At 35.4% G+C, this 22,029-nt stretch overlaps 1 protein-coding gene across 9 annotated transcripts in view; it reads left to right on the top strand.

The window, feature by feature from the left end:
* LOC106462501 (RIMS-binding protein 2-like) overlaps positions 1-22,029 on the top strand; it is a 179,356-nt gene that overhangs the window by 99,512 nt on the left and 57,815 nt on the right. For 6 of the 9 annotated variants that reach the window (XM_022389779.1, XM_022389781.1, XM_022389784.1 and 3 more), the window contains exon 6: positions 4,609-4,698. The exons of 1 other annotated variant lie outside the window; for it this stretch is intronic. In XM_022389779.1, coding sequence (XP_022245487.1) covers positions 4,609-4,698 — 90 coding nt within the window. Of the gene's footprint in view, positions 1-4,608; positions 4,699-20,870; positions 21,525-22,029 lie in introns of those variants that run through there. 2 more of the 9 variants (XM_022389780.1, XM_022389786.1) reach the window with 2 other exon arrangements.

Genomic DNA, 22,029 nt, shown 5'->3' with positions numbered 1-22,029 from the left:
TAGCGCAGATAGCCCTCGTGTAGCTTTGCGCAAAATTCAAAACAAAAAGCAGCTCCTGTGTTGCCAAAGGTAGTTCAATGTAAGGACATGCCCCCACCCATAGAAAATTAATGTAATAATAATTTAAAGTTGCTATATAAAAGTGCTTGTGCTGCAATACCCCTGATTCCGACGCCTCTGAGAAGAGAAGACAAATCTGTTACGCGGTAATTGTAATCTAGATGAATGGTATGGAACATGAACAGGTGTTCCCAATCTTTAAAACATGGTTTAGAAATCTCCTAAATCAAAACAGTATTTTAAGTCTTTCCCCCTTCGCAGTGGGAGTTCTACCAAAGATTTATTGATGCTTTTCAGTTTTGTTTTCGACCGGAAATAATGGCAATCGAAACGAAATCTCAAATTTTGCGGTAATTTTTCTTAATACAAACTCCAAAACATTTTTACGACAGGTATTTTATGTAGTTATTGACCAGAAGTGACAATATATAACTTAATCTTCTCCCGAACTGTTACCACGACAAAATAACTCCATTTTCATAATACTTTACATCAGTGTTGGACTAGACCGTTATAGGATTGAATTTATTACCCAAGTACTTTTAGCTACGGATTTATTTAACGTAGAATACAGAGACGACAAGCAGAGACTGGAAACAGAGACGACGAGAAGATAGAGTGGAGGCATAAATGACGAGGCTAGGGCTAGAGACAACTATGACCAACAGAGATTGGAAGCAGAAATGACAAGCTGAGAGACAGTAGAAACAGAGACGACGAGAAGATAGAGTGGAGGCATAAATGACGAGGCTAGGGGCTAGAGACAACTATGACCAACAGAGACTGGAAGCAGAAATGACAAGCTGAGAGACAGTAGAAACAGATACGACGAGAAGATAGAGTGGAGGCATAAATGACGAGGCTAGGGGCTAGAGACAACTATGACCAACAGAGATTGGAAGCAGAAATGACAAGCTGAGAGACAGTAGAAACAGATACGACGAAACAGCGATGACAAGCATATAGATAATGACAGCCACGACAAGCTGAGAGTCGAGAGAGCAATGTACAGATAATGTGGTGTTAGTCGTAAGCATATTAATCTTTACTTATATCTATTACAATCCTAAAATAAATATATGTGAAACTTGATATTGGTTGAAAACACGTACTAAGTTTGTTTAATTTATTTAAGTATTTCAGCAATATTAAAAGATTCTGTATTAGGACATTCACGACGTCATCGACGGAAATGACTGAAGCAGGTTCATGCCGTTACAGAGTAAAATAAAGCTCATTAATGCTGCGCTCATTGTTCGTGACTGTCATGGCGTCCGTTTAATACCGGTACTGTGATTGTTAATACAGTTAGGTGCAGTATAATAAGCGTATTGTGAAAAACGTCCGTTATTAAATATATGATAAAAGTGCGCCCATCAGTTTTTTCGAGGAATTTATGTGTATGCGCATTCGCACTTTTTTCACTTTGTGCACTGAACGAAAACAGATTTGTTGAATAGTATCACAAGGACTACTTCTGCTTTCTGTCTTAATTTTGGAGACAACGTTCCGGGGTCTTTGCGCCGAGTTTTTCATCACATCTATCAACTATCAGATGGGGATGCTTCTAGTTTGACGCAGTGCATAAAACCACGGACATTTAATAAATTGTGATGCAGGTCAATAAGCTCTTCCGCTTATTTACAAGCCTTATTATCTTCGTAAGGTCCACCCCCACTGGGTCAGGAGTTAGTGTGCTTTACATGTAATTAAATGGTTCGTTTGGTACAATAAGTGTGCAGTTTTATCTGTTTACATGCTATTAAATGGTCTGTTTGGCACAATAAGTGTGAAGTTTATTATATGTTTACATGTTATTGAATGGTGTGTTTGGCACAATAAGTGTGAAGTTTATTATATGTTTACATGTTATTGAATGGTGTGTTTGACACAACAAGTGTGCTGTTTTATTATATTTTTACATGTTAATGAATGATGTGTTTGACACAATAAGTGCGCAGTTTTATTATGTTTACATGTTGATTGGTGTTTTTGGCACAATAAGTGTGAAGTTTATTATACTATTAAATGTTGTGTTTGGCACAATAAGTGTGCAGTTTATTATATGTTTACATGTTATTGAATGGTGTGTTTGACACAATAAGTGTGCTGTTTTATTATATGTTTAAATGTTATTGAATGATCTGTTTACACAATACGTGTGCAGTTTATTATATATTTACATGTTATTGAATGGTGTGTTTGGTACAATACATGTGCAGTTTATTATATGTTTACATGTTATTGAATGATCTGTTTGGTACAATAAGTGTGCTGTTTTATTATATATTTACAAGTTATTGAATGGTGCGTGTGACACAATAAGTGTGAAGTTTATTATATGTTTACATGTTATTGAATGGTGTGTTTGGCACAATAAGTGTGCAGTTTATTATATGTTTACATGTTATTGAATGGTGTGTTTGACACTAAGTGTGCTGTTTTATTATATGTTTAAATGTTATTGAATGATCTGTTTGGTACAATAAGTGTGCAGTTTTATATGTTACTAAATGATCTGTTTGGCACAATAAGTGTGCAGTTTATTATATGTTTAATGTTATTGAATGATCTGTTTTACACAATAAGTGCGCAGTTTTATTATATGTTTACATGTTGTTGAATGGTGTGTTTGACAAATTAAGTGTGCTATTTTATATACTATTAAATGGTGTGTTTGGCACAATAAGTGTGCAGTTTTATTATATGTTTACATGCTAAAATAGCACACTTATTGTGCCAAACACACCATTCAATAATACTATTAAATGGTGTGTTTGGCACAATAAGTGTGCTATTTTATATACTATTAAATGGTGTGTTTGGCACAATAATTGTGCAGTTTTATACATTACTAAATGAGGTGTTTGGTACAATAAGTGCGCAGTTTTATTATATGTTTACATGTTGTTGAATGGTGTGTTTGACACAATAAGTGTGCTATTTTATATACTATTAAATGGTGTGTTTGGTACAATAAGTGTCCAGTTTTATACGTTACTAAATGATGTGTTTGGTACAATAGGTGTGAAGTTTATTATATGTTTACATGTTATTGAATGATGTGTTTGGTACAATAAGTGTGCTGTTTTATACGTTATTAAATGGTGTGATTGACACAATAAATGTTCAGTATTATTATGTGTTTCCATGTTGTTAAATAGTCTGTTAGACACAATAAGTCTGCAGCTTTGTATATCTATGTATTTACTTTCATTAAAAGTTTGTACTTATGACAAATTAAAAAGAAATTAAAATTGCTTGGTTGCTTTTCGTTTAATGTGTAATAAGGGACCTTATTATTTATTATTCCTCGAGCCTTACCCAAGCAGCGTAATTATATATACATTAACCAACTTTGTGCTACCTAGATGTTCAACATTTTGTATTATTTATAAACTCTTGATAAATTTTGATTTATGATAAGTAGTTCAGAATGAAACTATGCTATTAAACTTTTATTTTTATTTAATCTTAAATATAAAGATGTTCTGAACTCTTTAGAACTACTGTACTGGGTCTGATCCCCTTTAGAATTACTATACCTTGACTGATCCCCTTAGAACTATTATACTAGTTCTGATCCCCTTTAGAACCACTGTGCTGGGTTTTATCCCCTTTGAAACTATTGTACTGAAGTCTGATCTCCTTTAGGTATGAAGAAGGCAGACCAGTGTTCTGTCAAAACATGTAATACGCCCCCCCCCCAAGAAAAAACAAACAAATCAATTCATTGTGCTTATAGATCATTGTTTGTCAACTTATAATTACTGTACTAGGCGTTATTTCCTTTAAAACCCCTGCACTGATTCTTATACTTTCTAAAACTACTCTTCTGGTTCTTATATTCTTTAGAATTACTGTACTGGCTCTTATTTTCTTTAAAACTACATACTGGTTCTTGTATTCCATAAAACGAATGCACTACTTCTTGTCTCCTTTAGAAGTACTGCACTAGTTCTTGTTTCCTTTAGAAGTACTGCACCGGTTTTTATCTCCATTAGAACTGATGCACTGGTCTTTGTCTTGTTTATAACTACTGCACTGGTTCTTATCTCCTTTAGAACTGCTGCGCCAGTTGTTATCTCATTTATAACTACTGCACCGGTTCTTGTCTCGTTTATAACTACTGCACTGGTACTTCTTGTAAAACTACTGCACCGGTTCTTGTCTCGTTTATAACTACTGCACCGGTTCTTGTCTCGTTTATAACTACTGCACCGGTTCTTATCTCCTTTAGAACTACTGCACTGGTACTTCTTGTAAAACTACTGTACTAGTTCTTTTCTCTCTAAGAACCTACTGCAGTGGTTCTTACCTCCTTGAAAACTGCTTAACTAACTCTGTTCCCCTTTCGAATCATTGTATGAATTCTAACTCCGTAACTTCAGAATTTTTGTTCTGGAGACTGCTGTATTGGATATAATCCGTTTAGAACTTACGTACAAGTTCGAATACCTTTAGAAAAACTGTGCGGGTGTTTAATCTTGCCAACTGTATTGTTTGTTTTTATTTATTTTTATAATTTAATATCTTGAACTTTTGCAGGAGAGGCAGCTTTCGGATACTTTATACGAGAAATCTGACGTCGAGGCTCACAACGTCGAACTTCAGCACCAAGTAAGCGAGCTAGAACGGGTAAGATGAGTAACATCTTTTGAAAGCTAGGTACTGAAGACTTTCAAAGTGAGTGAGTTAGAAATATAGGTTAGTTCTTGTAGAACGAACCCCTATGTCTGTCCGCTAGATTTTTGTGCCAAAACGGTTTTTTTTTGTCTCATTTTGTTGTTCATGAAGCACATAATGAAAAAGCATTAAGTTCTATGTTTTTGTGAACGTTTTTCGGGTTTATATGACCGCCATATTGAAAACTGGCTGCTTGATGCCAAAATGTCAAGTTTCCTCGAACGTTAAAATAGTAACAGGTTTATTTTCACTAATTTAGAGATATGTAAGCTGATATGAGACTGCTATATTTATTCAAATGCATCAAAACTAAACATTAAATCGGTCACGAACCTCATTTTCTAGATGGCGGGTTACATTCCATGACTTATTACATCTACCCTCTTAGATGACATGAAGATTTACATATATTTTGTAACAAAACATTTCATGGTTTTTTGCCCATGAATATGGCAACCAAAGCAAATTCAATGCAGTGTGTTATCTGAAAATATTCAGTGTGCTTTCTTAACTTTTATTGCATTAATGATTAATTTCATGTTCTATGGGACGTTAGGTCATATCCTTTGTCTTTCAATGATCTTTCTCTTCGAGAACCTACCAATCTTTATCTTTGTCATTAATGTAAACATATATTCTCTTGTGTTATTTGAGTCATCCAGTCGTTGCCCTTTCATAGTGCTGAGCAAGGAATGTTGTTTCTAACCCACACATAATTGCTTTTATCAGAATATTGCCCTTAACAACCACATTTGGCGAGTTAGATCACTGCTTGTAGAGCTGGCAACTGTCATTGCAACAACTTCTCTTTTTGCTGTGGCTTCCCATCCATTTTCAGAAAGGGGTTAAAGGAGTGGTCGTTATGTTCTGTAACCTTTGCTTATTTCCGCTATCAGATTGACTGTTTGCACGTTGGGTATGAGCATCCAAGCGTTGGGGTGACTTTTCCGCCTACACATACTTGATTCTGAAAAGCTTCCATCTTAACTTACTCGCTTTTGTTATGGAGCTTGCGCTAGAGTTAACTGAGCAAATAAATCCTTCGATCATTTCCAAGTTGTCAATGGGATCAAATATTTCTTCCACAAACTGCTGAAATGTTGTGACAACCCCGTTATCGGGGCCCAGAGCTCAGGCATGGCATTATCCATTTCTTTTTTTGACACTCCAAAGAACTTTCTTCTCCAGACAGACAGCTCCATAAAAAGCATGGAGACCAAAAAATTCCCTGCATTTCTTGTAGTCAATCGCAAAACACTGGTTTGGGATGTTTATCTTCCTATGAGAGCTCCCTTTACCAGTAACAAAGGTAAACATTTCTTGAAGGTGGTTGTTTGAAAAGAGATATATCAATGTCCAGAGAGTGTAACGAACTTCTTAACTTGGCTGGATGACGTGAAGTGGGGTAAATGTGTCTGAGTGTGCTGTGAGATAACCGAGATGAATAGGTTAACATATGTTGGTGTTCCACACACGGCAGTTGGAGCGAAGTCATTACCATTAAACGTGTGTCTCAATGTGTGGAAGTTTGATAAAAAACTATTTGATCAGTGATTTATATTTTCTTTTTTCTTCTTTTTACCTCGAATGGTACTTTAAAAATTATGTCAGTGTCACTCTAGGAGTGTGGTACAAAATGTATCACGTAGAAATATATGTTTGTGTTCAAAGAAATGGCAGCATTTTTGAAAATTGGATTCCAGTCATATTATAAGTTGCATAATTTATAATCTTTGGCTAAGATCACTTACGCAGAAAAGTTTTAAGTTGGTTTCTATTCCCAACTGTGAGCTTATGAATTATTTTATAGGTTAATAACTTTTGGCCCGAAAGTCTAGTGAGAGCTATAAATGTTACATAGCTAACTATATTAAAACTACACGAATATGAAGCTACCGCATTGTTCAGTTGATTTCAAGACTAGAAGTTGTCCTGTAAACAGATTCTGATATTAAACCTGCACGAGTATGAAGTTTCCACGTTGTAAAACTGACTGCAACACTAGAAGTTGCCCTGTAAACATATTCTGATATTAAACCTGCACGAGTATCGTGCAGGTTTAATATCAGAATCTGTTTACAGGGCAACTTCTAGTGTTGCAGATAGTTTAACAACGTGGCAACTTGAGTATGAAGTTGCCACGTTTTTAAACTATCTGCAACACTAGAAGTTGCCCTGTAAACAGATTCTGATATTAAACCTGCACGAGTATGAAGTTGTCACGTTGTTAAACTGACTGCAACAATAGAAGTTGCCCTGTAAACAGATTCTGATATTAAACTTGCACGAGTATGAAGTTGCCACGTTGTTAAACTATCTGCAACACTAGAAGTTGCCCTGTGAACAGATTCTGATATTAGAGCTGCACGAGTATGAAGTTGCCACGTTGTTAAACTATCTGCAACACTAGAAGTTGCCCTGTAAACAGATTCTGATATTAAACCTGCACGAGTATGAAGTTGCCACGTTGTTAAACTATCTGCAACACTAGAAGTTGCCCTGTAAACAGATTCTGATATTAAACCTGCACGAGTATGAAGTTGCCACGTTGTTAAACTATCTGCAACACTAGAAGTTGCCCTGCAAACAGATTCTGGTTTTATCGATTCATTAACAAAAAAAAAAACACTTTTTTTTCAAAGTTCCTAATTTTCAGAGATCGATGATAAACCGTTCTTTTTTAAAGTAAGCCTTCGTCGGGGTTTAGCAGGATACCCCCAGTGTGTTATTTGATTTTCGTCATCTGTAAAACTAAATAAAGTTTTCAAGCTTGGGTGTTCACAAACATCATGCTGTCAGATGAGCGCATACGGCAAATGGAAGCCCATGTGTATTTATAATGCGTAATTTTTGGTGAAGTAAGTCACTTAGGCTATGCAATGACTTAGCTTTTATGTGTAAAGTTTTCCGTCTTTTGGTTATAATTATATCTATACTAGCAGCGTTGCCCGGGTTTTCGAAAAAAGAGCCCACTCTCTGTTTCTCTGTTCCATATTGCTATAGGTAAAAAATATTTTGTGAATTTATGAAAAAAACCACCACCTCGGGTTTAATTTTTGAAAATAAACTACGAACCTGTTTTAAATCAGGGCTTCCTTATGAACTTTTTTTTCCTTCACTGGTAAAGATAAATAGACCATTATTGTTCCCCACTTTGAGCATCCTACGTAGAATTGTCCATGTGAGAAACATGGTGACGTCAATTCAAGTCCCACTACTTTCATATAATAGCTCTGTGCTTTGTTGATTGACATCACAAAGCTTAATTTGACTGGGAACTGCAGCCGTTTGAATTTGAAGGGAAGATCGGTTGAAATTAATGGGATGAAAACACCTTTCTCAATGTTGTTCCCAGTAATAATTTTATTTTATAGGCTAGGCCTACTGTTTGCTTTTACACACATGACGTTTTAATTGTGCATACATTTCCTTTGTGTGTGAGGTTAAATATATGAGGTATTAGTAAATGTATAGTATATAATATATAGAATGTATAATCCTTTTTCACACATGAGGTGAAATAAATGATGTATTAGTAGATCTATAACTAAATAGGCCTGTCTATTCTAATGCTATATCATAAATTAAATGTTAACTCAAAATTACCAAATAATATCAAGTCTGCGTAGAATCACAGCCACGAAAGCATGTTAACGATAAGATTACCGGTTCGGCTGGCATACGATAGACGCGTATATCAAAGAAAAATTGTCGTTTTGCGCACCTTCACGTGAGGGAAGTATGACCTGAGCAGTGAACGCGGCGGACAAACAAGCAAGCAAGCAAACAAACGGTGATTTTGAGTTATAGAGAGAGAGAGATTGGGGATAACAGTATAAAAAACTTTCAGGCTCCCAAAACGGTAAAAAAAATAGTCATTCTATAAACAGCTTATGTTGTCGAGGTTCACAATAATACTGTTATACTAAAAATATAGCATTCTTAACCAAAATTTTAATTACATTACTCCAACCTCCACTCTTAGCTTTTGATAAAAATATTGTTATATCAAAGTTGCTAAGGTTCTGCAGGAGCTTCAGTAAATATAACTAATATTAAACTTTTAGTCCATAAAATTTTGTTGAGTGGGTTTTTCAAACATTTCACTTCTTTTTTTTTTTCTGAGCATTGTAATTGAAATCGTGTATAATAAAAAAATTAATTTCATTATTGTTTTTCTAGGTAATTTTGATATATTTAGCTCATTTTATTAATTCAATCTTGACACTGGAGAGGTTTATATAAAGATAAGACAAAGAGTTATCTGTTGTGAATTGGGCAACTGAGTTACTTGGAGACACTGATCAAATGTGGATAATTTTTAAGAATACATTTTTAAGTGTCCAAAATAAACATGTTCCTTTATAAATAAAAGGGCAGCTGCAAGTAAAAAAAAACTGGTTGGCTCACAAAGGGTATGAAAGAAAAATTAAAGAAAAGAATCACAAGTTTAAGAAATTTAAATTAACTGGTAAGAGAGAGATTTAAAACATAATAAAAGATCAAGAAAGTTGGTTAAACAGGAAATTAGGTGTTGTTAGCTGTGAAGAGGATGCTGCTGCTTTACTAAAGGATTTCGATCATTCAGTGAGTTGGACAAATAAATGGCAGATGGATTTTAATTATAATAAATGAAAAATAATGCATGTGAGTTATCATAATTTGAATTATAAGTATAATTTGGATGGGAATAATCTTAACAGTGTCATGAAAGAAAGGGATCTTGGTATAATGGTTGATCAGTTTCTTAAGCCATTCAAGCAGTGTGCTGTTGCTAGTGGTAGGACAAATAGGATTTTTAGATTGTATCTACAGAAATATTGCCTAAAGAGGTTATAATTTCATTGTATAGGTCACTGGTTAGGCCACAAGTATGGTGTTCTGTAATGGGCTCTTAACCTTAGGAAGGACATTGAATTGTTGGAAAGGGTGCAGAGGAGGGTTACTAGAATGGTGCCTGGGATGGAGGGTTTGTCATATGAGGAGAGACTAAAATCTTTGAAACTGTTTTCTCTTGAAAATGAATAGTTAGAGGGAGTCTGATTAAGGTGTTTAAGATTGTAAAAGGGAATTGATAGTGTTGATGCATCATCTTTTTTCATACTTAATGACAAAAATAGTAGGACTAGGACACAAGTATAAATTTTGGCAAGGTAAGAGTCATCTTCATCTAAGACAGTTTTATTTTTCTAACAGGACAGTTGGCCTCTGAAATCGGTTGCCTTTGGATGTTGTGGAGGCAGTAAATTTAAGTGAGTTTAAGAAAAAGATTGATAATTATATGAATGATAAGGGCTGGTTTCAAGATTTTTTAAAAATTTATTTAATAATTTTAGTTTAGTTTCGAAGATGGGACAGCCTAGGTGGATCAATAGGTCCCTTGTTGTCCCTAAACACTGTTATGTCATACCTACTTAGATTATAAAGTAAGAAATAGTTCACTGAAGCTGTGTATTTTACTATAAGCACTTAAATCTTATTCTGACACTTCCTCCTAGTGGTTCACTGGTAAGCTTGAGGGCTTATACACTAAAAATTGGGTTTTGTTGTGGTAAATGGTGTATCGCTACTACTTTGTAGACCATACTTCTGCAGATACCTCAAATCCCAAGATACACCTTATAATACCTAATACTGTCAATTGTGACTTGATGTTACTGTTTGTGTTGTCCTTCCTTCTGCATTACTTTAGATCTGATTTTCATAGTTTACATAGCTATGATTGTCATAGGTTTGGAAGTGCATTTATATGCCTTTTCTCTTGGTGATTTAGTAAATGTAAATGATACCTGATATTGTCTAGTATGTTTACCATAATTATTTAAAATTTGGTAAGACACCTTAGATTTGTATCATGGATTCTTATTATGTGTGACATTATTTTTTATAATTATCTGCTAATAATTGATGATGATAATAGTACAATCATATAGCTCATGAACTATTGATAAACGTACATATATACAACTATTCTGTAGGATGTGATATTTACTAGCTTTAGGTTTTACTTAAAAGTATATTTTTTCTGCCAAAAAATTGTGTGGAAACTGATACACAATCTCAAATCACTGATATTTTTTACTAATATACTGGACTGAGTGTGGGCTAGTTGTTAGTGTGCCCCCAGACTACAAATCCTAGGATTCACGGTTCGCGACCCATTGTTGCAAAAACACATTCTACACATTGGAGATGTGGGTGCGTTATAAGAGTGAAGATCAAGTCACACTATTCGAGCAGAGTAGCCCAAGCTTTGGCGGCAACTGTTGTTGACTAGCTGTCTTACTTTTAATTCGTTTGTTCAGAATTAGAGGCAGCTGAGAAAAGAAACGCCTTGTTTAGGTTTGCGTGAAATTCTAAACGAATTTCTTTATATATGCTCTTGTTTTACCACTAGTCAGCCGCGCTGCTCATTACCAACGCCCCCGGAGAAGAGGGGGAGGTGAGAGTATTGCAATCGGTTTCGCGCGTGTGTCTGTGTTTCCGCGCGCGTATCTCGAAAACTAATAGACCGATTTACACGAAAGCTTTATACAATATGCGAAGTAAGTATTGGACAATCCTCCCCAAATTTGGTCCGAATCCAGATTCTGGATCACTTTGAAGCATTTTTTTTATATTGGGGAAATAGGGCATTTTCGCGGTTGTGGGTTAATAACTCTTGAAACATCTGTTAGCTGAGTTCTTGCATAGATCTTAAAACATCGGCACATGTAGATATGTATTTCTTGAAAGTCGAGTTGTTCAAAACTTGAAAATAGCGTTGATAATTGGACCAATTGTTGGTTGAGATGTTGCAAAGGAAATATCTGCTGAAGCTTTTCGCCAGACACTAATCATAGCAGAACCGTCTGGAAAATGATCTATGGGAATTAGTACAGCTTATAAAATGAGTCAGATCAACGTAGACCGGTAAGGCAATCACTGATTGGCGAGTCCTTTAGCCAACTCTGTAAAGTGTGATCGGATTTGTACCAAATTTCATGGTCACATTAAAGTTGAGACTTCTAATCACATAACATGACCCGGATCCTTGATGATTCTGGATCCGAGAAGGATTTTCTGAGTTTTAAAAGGTGAAATTGGACGTTATCCAATATAAATCCAAGCAATCTCTCTGATTGCTTTTGTTTATAATGATTCGTGATCAAGGATAACCTAGGAATTGAACAGACATGGAACATTATGACATCATTGTAAGTAACTTGTCTTCATGAATGTGATTTTGTTTTATTACGTTCACTGTTAGAATATGGTATGAAATGAATATTGAGTAAATTGGTTAATTTATAATCCTTTCGTTTCGTAACAAATTCATGTTTTAAAACACAGTTTTGTTGATGTGTGAGAAAAAAAGAAAATGATTCTTCAGTGTTTCATGTTTTCTAGAATCCGATTTTACAACAGGTATCATGATATATTATTGGGATTACTCCGAAAATATTGTGAACAGCGAATGATCCAACTTATTAAACAATGTCTTCTAATATTTATAAGTAGAAATGTAAGGAAAGTGTATTAAATAAGCCATAATGATAGCTAGGTTGATTTTTAGTTTATGACTTGCACTGATCGGAAGTTCATATTAACAAACGCACACCTGCACGCCATGCTTTCTGATAGGAAGTATTAATTTTCCATTAGGCTTGAGAGTTCGACCCAATTGACAGGTTTAGAGTACTTAATAGCAGTGACAAAACAGTGCTTAGTACAGGAACGGAGAAAATTATTATCCAATCGTTTAGGCTTATACACGTATAAGACATATGTTAAATAGTTTACATAAACTATCCAGAAAGTTGGTCTAGACATAAATCTTTGTCATTAGCATAATGAATCTGTTGGATGGGACAGTTATGACATAATATATTTAATATCCAGGGCTCCAGCTACGAAGCTAACCCCAAACAGTTCGAACCTGGTTCAATGTGTGCACAGTCTCTATGTAAAATCACGGAAAAATAAACTGATCGATGAATGAATGGACTTAGTTAGACAGACAAATCTAATTTAAGTACTCATTAGGATATACCAGGTTTAGGCGTAGTGCAGTCTTTATCACAATATAGTTGATTATACTTTGAAGACGTTTTGTTTCTCGTAAAAGTGTATTTTCCGCACTACTGAAGTGTAGCGTAGTAAAATCACAAACAGATGGTTATCATACGCTAGTTTGATTTACTTGTACCAGCACATGTAACATAAAACATTGATACTTTTTACTTTATGTAAACTACCTGCATTATTTTTTTTTCTTTATAAATATATTAGGGATCTTTCACTGTACTTCGTTCACGTGCCGTGCTACGGATCAGAAGATCCTAGGCTCGAGCCATCGACACGCTCAGCAGTTATACTTGTGAGGATGTTATACCCGTAACAGTTAATTTTGCTTTTCGGTTAATATAAGTATGACCGCGTAAGAGGCAGGTTCTAATTACTAATTGTCCCCTCTCTGGTCAGTAGTTCAAACTTCGGGATAGCTAATGCCAGAACCTGGGAGTTTCTGTGACCTGGCCGTTTAGCTCGTGCATCGCTTAAGGTTCAGCTCAGGTTAAATATACTAATTTTGTCCGCGTTGATCGACGGCAACAGAAATGACCTAATGGGTAGTTAGTTGTGTTACACTTCGACTAAAATATTGACTCTTCCTCAGTTGAAAGCGTAGCCAGGATAACGTACTCTGATTCAGTTTTTGAATTTTCACCACTGATTTTATTCCAAACGAATTTCAAGTGCCAAGTTAGATTTGGTTTACCATGCATGCGTTCTAGGAACATTTGATTCTGTTAAGTCCTACGTTTGTAGAATTGAATAACTTTTAACAGTATACTGGCCAAGATGAAAGTTGAGTTCTATGTTTCGTTGTCGCACTAAAGGAAACAAATGTCAATGTTGTTTAAGTTGTGTATTTTAACGGGAAAGCCGACGTATTCTTTCTCGTCAACCTCAATGGTCAGTCCTTAATAACACTATAAACTACTATATTTCACACTACAAAATACATTGTTTCACAGTATAAACAACACTACAAAATACATTGTTTCGCAGTATAAACAACACTACATAATACATTGTTTCGCAGTATAAACAACGTTACAAAATACATTGTTTCGCAGTATAAATAACGTTACAAAATACATTGTTTCGCAGTATAAACAACGTTACAAAATACATTGTTTCGCAGTATAAACAACACTACAAAATACATTGTTTCGCAGTATAAACAACGTACAAAATACGTTGTTTCGCAGTATAAACAACGTTACAAAATACGTTGTTTCGCAGTATAAACAACACTACAAAATACATTTTCGATGACGAGGAACCCACTTTGAGGCTAATAATGGCTGGAGACGGCCTGAATGGGTAATGAAGGAAAACTTTAATATAAGTTTAACATAACAGCAAAAGTACATTTGCTGTTATGTTAAACTTATATTAAAGTTTTTCTTCATTACCCATTCAAGCCGTCTCCAGCCAATATTACAAAATACATTATTTCAAAGTATAAACAACACTACAAAATACATTGTTTCGCAGTATAAACAACACTACAAAGCACAGTACGCTGTTTCACTCTACAAAGCACATTATTTTATATTTTTTATTCACACAGCATACACAAATTCGAAGGATCAACGCTTGGACTGTATGTATTCAGACGTTTAGCAGATTGACACATTGGTTAGCCATAAACTTTGAAGATTTGACGTTATTCAATTATAGATACAGTGGATTATTTTTTTTTCTAAACTGTTAAATTTTGTAGTCAGGTTTCTAAGTAAAGACAAATAATAATTGAAGTGCATTTTATCTATTTTCATGACAAATATTTTAAAAGTGCACAAAAAGGTATTTGGTTACTAAACAGCCAATAATAATGGGTATCTTATGTTTCCCAAGCTTCAGATTTCGAACTAGGAGAGTTTAATGGACTTTGAGCACGTCATTTGTCTTCGTTAAACTGTCAGAACCCAATATCATATTTTAGCTTGTAACTCATTTTGAGTCAAGTATTACATCCCAACCAATAATCATAATTTATTTGTGTTTTCTAATTCTCGCGCCCAACAGACTATAACAGTAAGTAGCTTTGTTTCGCACTACTTGGTAACCTAGGTTATATTTCAACGTCACAAGTGACGTTTAGTGATAGCACCTAGAACCCAAAATAACATTAGTTTCTTGATTGTTTCGCAAAAGTTCTCTTTTCTGTTTTTAGAAATTAAATAAAAACAATATAATAAAATGAAAATGTTAACTTGAAAATATTTTTATTCAAGCATTTCACCTTTTTTTTGTTTCTAAGATCTGTTTCGTATATAGGGTTTCTTTATATTTCTGGTCGCTAAAACCGGAAGATTGTCGACGACAGCCCCTCCCACCTGTCCACATAGGGAAGCGTACACTGGCGCCATCAAAGAAATTACCACACGAGAATCCTCGATCCGGTCTCGCTGCTTTCCTTACGCGCGAAAGATACGAGACGTGCTTAGTGACCGTTTCAGCGCTCTAACGGCAGAGTAAATAACTACATCCGACAAACAAATTAGTTGAAATGACAGGCACTTTGCTGGTATTAATATTTTCGTCTTTATGAAATCGAATTATGTATCCAAGATATTTCACGGAAATATTTTGAACTTAGACGGGAGGTGGGAACTGAGGTTGATATCCAGGAGATATGTCAGTGGTGAGAACTGAGGTTCATATCCAGGAGCTATGTCATTACCTTATTTAGTGTTTAAGCTAAATATAACTGTTAGGTAATTATCGTTGAAATTATCAGAACAAATAAAATGAACAGCAACGTTAATTTTATTCAAAAACCGAGCACTAAAATCAAAGGTTATCTAAGGAAGGTTTATTCTGAGAACTTCAACGACGGAAGCATCTACAAGTATCGATGCGATAACACTAACATTGGCGAAACGTGACGCAACATAAGCATTAGGATCAAATAACATAACAATCCCCCATCACACATTTAAGAACACAGCACAATGAAAACAACATTAATATAAGACAATATACAAGAAGCATTAATTATTCGTGAACTAAAACCTAATTTAAATCAAAACACAAGTGTCACCCTATTTCTTTTCTAAATTGGAACAAAATACACACAGTATTCCACAAAATGGAGACAGTTATCTGATGATGGCCACACGAGTGGTCGAAACGTCGTAAAAAAGTTAAATATGAATAACAATCCATCTTTGGACTTTTAGTCAAAGCGTTCTTTGTTGTTTTTGATCATGCTAGCAAAATAGTAATGTTTAATGTTGATCGCCCAGGGGTCACCGAAGCCCTAGTAATAATGTTAAATAGAAAGGGTGGTCCACCCTACACCGGTACGACAGAGATACAGCCAGTGTTCATGTTTTAGTTTCTTGGCTATTAGGGTGATTTTTTTAAATTCTAACATCAAAACTAAGATTAATCTTTAAGTTGAACTATTCTAATTATGTAAATGTTTAGGAGTGGCGTTGTGGTTATTTTGAGCGGGATGCAGCTTAGGAATTTCGTGGTTAGATACTTGATATGCCGCTGAACAGGCTTCGCATTTCAGCTCTGAAGATGTTATAACCGTTGCAGCCAATTCCGCCGTCTGCTTCAGACCAGTTTCTGTTCTTCTCGTTGATCAACAGTTCTAACTTAAGGGCTTCTGTGATGAAACGTAGGGATCATTGACCTGACCGTTTTGCACCTGTGTCATAAGGTACGGTTTCTATTGAACATTCAAAATACAATACCTAACAAATACGCAAGTATTTCTAAAGCATTTTTATAGCGCATTTTTTTAAGTATTTGATATATTTCTGTTAAGTGTTTGACATGTTTCATTAAGAATTTTTTATTATTTTTTTTTATTATTTTACGAGTATTGTATGAGTTAGTTTCGTTTGTTTGTACAACTAGCGCAGGATTTCATTGAATTTTCCAAACAGATTGTTGTTTTTTTCCACTCTCGACCATTGACGTTGATCTTCTGTCCTTGGTACGAAGGTACTCACAGCATCTCTGTTGGTCTTCTTGTCCTTGTGACGAGGGTACTCGCAGCATCTCTGTTGGTCTTCTTGTCCTTGTGACGAGGGTACTCGCAGAATCTCTGTTGGTCTTCTTGCCCTTGTGACGAGGGTAATCGAAGCATCTCTGTTGGTCTTCTTGTCCTTGGTACAAAGGTAATTGCAGCATCTCTGTTGGTCTTGTCGTGGTGACGAGGGTACTTCTTGTATCTATGCCGTCTAGGTGCAGGATAATATTCATGTTCTTGAGAAGCTGTGGGTGGAGTTTCACTGACACTTGTTGTTAAATTATGAAGTACATTAAGCATATGTTAATACTAGGAATTACACAAACCCCAAAAGTGTGTGTAGATATTGATATACAAGTTATGTACTATTAGAGAGAGAGAGAAACCCATACTTTGCTTTAAAAGTTATATTTTTCAATTCCAAAACTTCAACTAAAGTATGGAAAAAAAAACAACTCAATACTATTGCCAAGTACGACAATTTGTTATTACAAAATAAAATCGCTTCAGGTCGTATAAACTCCACCCTTGAAGTTAGGGGTAACCACATCACAGTATCGAATAATAGCTGAAGATTGTTCCATACAAGTTATAGTCGTTTCAATAAATAAGTGTAAGAGACAAACAACTTAAATTTTCTTCATCTTATAAAACATCTTACTTGTTCGACATAACTGAACAAGAAGTAAAATATTTATTAGTGTCATATTGGCATGTGCCAGGCGTAGTTTCGTGGTTAGTGTCCTCGGGCTGTGAATCCGAGGGTTCATGGTTCACGGCTTGTTATCGTAAAAACGCACGCCACACCTTGGGTTCGTGGGTGATCTTTAAGATTGACAGCCAACTTTTACTGTTCGACCAAGCAAGAACAGCCCAATAGTTAGCGGTGGTTGCTGTTTACTACCTATCTTTCTTCTACTCCATTAGTTAAAAATTATGGACAATTATCTAGAGATAGCCCTCATGTAGCTTTTCACGGAATTTCTTAAACAAATACACTAGCATACCAATGGTTATATTATAATTTAGCCTTTCCATTCTGGACAAAGCAGGTTAATTAGTCATGTTGTGGTAGTTTTTGTTGTTCAGATAAATAGTTGGATGTTTATAACATGCAGGTTCAGTCCGCCAGTTAGCCTACACGGCCCAGGTACGAATTTGGTAGTTTTGTTGTTCAGATAAATAGTTGGATGTTGACAACATGCAGGTTCAGTCCGCCAGTTAGCCTACACGGCCCAGGTACGGATTTGGAAAAGTAGGACCGCGGTGCTCAAACTAAAAAGGGTCTGCCCAGTGTGAGAAAAGCGAAATAGGGGAAAGTATATGCAGAGTATAATGGGAAGAATAAGTTTTTTAGAGGGATTAAGGTGGGGTCTTAAGGAGGCTGGGAACACCCTTAGCCAGTCCACCCCAGATACAAGTCGTCTTCTATATTACTTGTGATGCAACGTGTAAAGCACCTACTCACCCTTTTTGTTGTTAAGCTCTGACATTCAGTTAGTCCTCTTTGTGCATCGTATCTTACGAGTGACCCACGTGCCTAGAAAGATTTCGAGGTTGTGTACGTATATTTTATTCTTACTAAACTGTGGATATAATGTTTATTGATCCTCCCCACGCCCCAAATATTCGAATCTCTTACTTTGTTTTACACCACCATATTGTATTCTCTGTTCGTCAGAGTCAATTTAATCAGGTTCTGAGTATACGAATAATACTAAAACAGACGAGTCTTTCTCGTGGTGCAGTACGCTGTAACATTCTTGGTTATTCTGCATACATCAAATTCTATTTAATCAGTTTCTCTGTTTAGGAACGATAAAAAAAAAACAGTCGACCGTGTATCACTTACATATTACTGGTTATTCTGTAAACGTCAAAGCTAGTTTAATCAGGTTCTCAGTCTAGAAATGATACTTAAACAGTTGAATGTGTCTCACTAACATACTTCTGGTTAATCTGTGTACGTCTGAGTCTTTTTAATCTGGTTCTGAGTCAAGGAAAGACATTAAAACAGTCGAGTATTTCTCGTGGTGCAGTACTTAATAACATTCCTAACTACTCTGCTGACGTCAGTCTTTTTCACCAGGTCTTCAGTTTAGGAACGATGTTGAATCAGTCGAGTGTTTCTCACTAACGTATTTCTTGTTATATTCCGTACAGATCAGAGTCTGTTTAATAAAATCCTCAGTCTTGGAACGATAATAAAACAGTCGACTGTTTTTCACATATTTCTTGTTATTCAGCGTACGTCTGAGTCTTTAATCAAGTTATCAGTTTAGGAACCATACGAAAACAGTAGCTTGTTTCTGACTAACGTATTTATAGTTATTCTGCTTACGTCAGAACCTGTTTAATCACGTTCTTAGTTCAGGAACAATACTGAAATAGTCTTGTGTTTCTCGTAGTGCACTATGCAGTTACATTCTTGGCTATTCTGCATACGTCAGATTCTGCTTAATCAAGTAATAAGTCTAGGAATGGTGTTGAATCAGTCGATTATTTCTTGATACTCTGCGTATGTCAGGTTCTCGGTCTAGGAACAATACTGAAATAGTCTTGTGTTTCTCGTAGTGCACTACGCAGTTACATTCTTGGCTATTCTGCATACGTCAGATTCTGCTTAATCAAGTAATAACTCTAGGGATGGTGTTGAATCAGTCGATTATTTCTTGATACTCTGCGTATGTCAGGTTCTCGGTCTAGGAACAATGCTGAGACAGTCGAGTGTCTCTCACCAATATATTTCAGGTTATTCTGTATAAATAAGAGTCTGTTTCATCAGATTGTGTGTTTAGGAATGCTATTAGAATAATTTTTACATATTATTGGTTATTCTATATGTGTCGGGGACTATTTAAGCAGGTTCTCAGTCTACCAACGATACCAAAACAGTCTAGATCTTTTGTATATGTAAGAGTCTGCTTAATCTGGTTCTGAGTCTAGGAACGACACTAAAACAATCGAGTGTTTCTCGTGTTGCATTATACAATAGCGTTCCTGATTTAAATATTAGAAATAACTATGTTTTTCAAAATTCACAACATTTCACCAGAACTGTTCTTGTATCCCACCTGATGATGCCAGGTAAACGTTGTGAAACGTTGTGAATAAAATAAGCAAACATTTTACTATGTACAATCGATAAAAACTTCTCATTATGTATACTTCAGAGTATATTTAATGAGGTTGTCAATCTAGGAACGATCCTGAAATAGTCGAATGTTCCCAAGCAACGTATTTCTGGTTATTCTGTATACTTCAGAGTATATTTAATGAGGTTGTCAATCTAGGAACGATCCTGAAATAGTCGAATGTTCCCAAGCAACGTATTTCTGGTTATTCTGTATACGTCAGAGTCTCGGAATCTGTTTAATCAGGTTCTGAGACGAGGAACGATACGGAATCAGTCGAGTTTTTCTCACTAACATAATTCTTGTTATTATGTATACGTCAAAGTTTGTTTAATCAGCTTCTGTATCTAGGAACGATACTGAAGTAGCCGAATGTTGTTGTTATTCTGTATACGTCAGAGTCTGTTTAGTCAGGTTCTTAGTCGAGGAACGATGTTGAATCAGTCGAATGTTTGTCACTAACATATTTCTGATTATTCTTTATATTTCGGAATCCGTTTATTTAGGTTATGAGTTCTAAGAACGATACTGAAATAACCGAGTGTTTCTCACAAAACTTAGTGGTTATTCTGTATAGATCAGAGTCTGTTCAATAAACAAATTTCGACGTGTGAAGAATAACCAGAAATATGTTAGTGAACAAAACACACGATTGATTTGGTATCGTTCCTCGACTGATCATGTTCTTAATCTAGGAACGATACTGAAACATTTAATTTTTTTTTCTTTACCATATTAGTAGTTATTGTGCGTCTGTTTGGTCTGGTTCTTAGTTTAGTTTTTGTTCAATTTGTTTTTTTTTAATCCTCTCAATTGTAACTAGACGTCAGGAGAACGTAATAGTTTGTGATGCACATACATGTGTGTGTGTGTTATGCTGGTTAGCGTTCCAGATGATAACCAAGACATTCTAGCAATTTGTCATCGTTTGTAGCAATGTCTACTGGCGTCAAAGCGGCACCCGACTTCTCTAGTGGACGTTTCGACTTCGTTTCATTGGCGTCTAGTCCAAAGAAGAGTAGACTTTCTGGCGACGAAGAGCTGTGTCTGCGATCGAGTTAGGGATCTTGCATGCCGATCCGTGAACAGTATTGTAGAGACATTAGATCTGTTCTCGCGAGAATATCTGGCGTGACAGACGGTTGGAAACTCTAGTTCAGTAGGACAATTTAGCGTTTATTTTTTTGTGAAAAAAAGAAAGAAAATTGGTAACTGTTAATGGGTACGTGTGTATTCATAAGCAGTTTACAATTACTAAATCTATGACTAGGAGTATGGCAGGTTTTTGGTGCATGAAATTCTGTCCAAATGGATATAAAGTTGGTTGTGATTTACTTGAACCATTCGATAAGGAAAGGAATAAATAACCACTGAGTCACGTGATTCATTGTGGGCTATGTGAATAAAATACTTCTAAAGAACGTGCATTATATTTGAATGATGAGATACACTTAGCATGGACAGGATGTGGAACACAGAAACACGCTACTCGCACTATGGATGTCCTCCAATTACATTTTCTTGTCAGTCTCCAGCTGGAGATAATAGGAGTCCTTAGTGACCTGTGGCAGAAAATTCGAGAACTGTACAAGACATTTAAACGGGTAGGAGCAAACCATGTGTTTATTCCAATCTTTAGATAATGACGCATTGAAAAGCCGGGATAAATTTGGAAATACGTTGCCATTTATTGGGGGGGATTTTCAATTGTTTTTTTTTTTTAGGTTAATCCAAATTGCTATCAGTTTAGTAGCAATTTATTCCTATTAGAATTGTGGATATTTTATTATATTTTAAGAAAAATAAATTAATTACTGCTGTAATCAGTTATGGTTTAGATTTAGAGCACGTCATGTTTCTTAAACAGTCGTCGAGTCATTAAAGAAAATTAAATTGTTAAAAACAAAGAGTCGAAAAGTTTCAAATTGTAATTAAGTTTTCATACATACAAAATGTAGGGAACTGTAGATATTTTTAGCAGTGTTTTTGTTTTTGTTGTTGTTTTTCTTCTGAAATCATTATCGCCCACCACGCGTCCTGTTACCGCAAAGAAAAGATCACGAATGATAGGTTTCTTTTTTGTGAGTGTAAAACACGTAAATACACCAC

The sequence above is a fragment of the Limulus polyphemus genome, unplaced genomic scaffold (assembly GCF_000517525.1).
Source record: "Limulus polyphemus unplaced genomic scaffold, Limulus_polyphemus-2.1.2 Scaffold1184, whole genome shotgun sequence".
Taxonomy (NCBI): domain Eukaryota; kingdom Metazoa; phylum Arthropoda; class Merostomata; order Xiphosura; family Limulidae; genus Limulus; species Limulus polyphemus.
The sequence above is the reverse complement of the archived record's forward strand: the minus strand, read 5'-3'. Positions and strand labels throughout refer to the sequence as shown.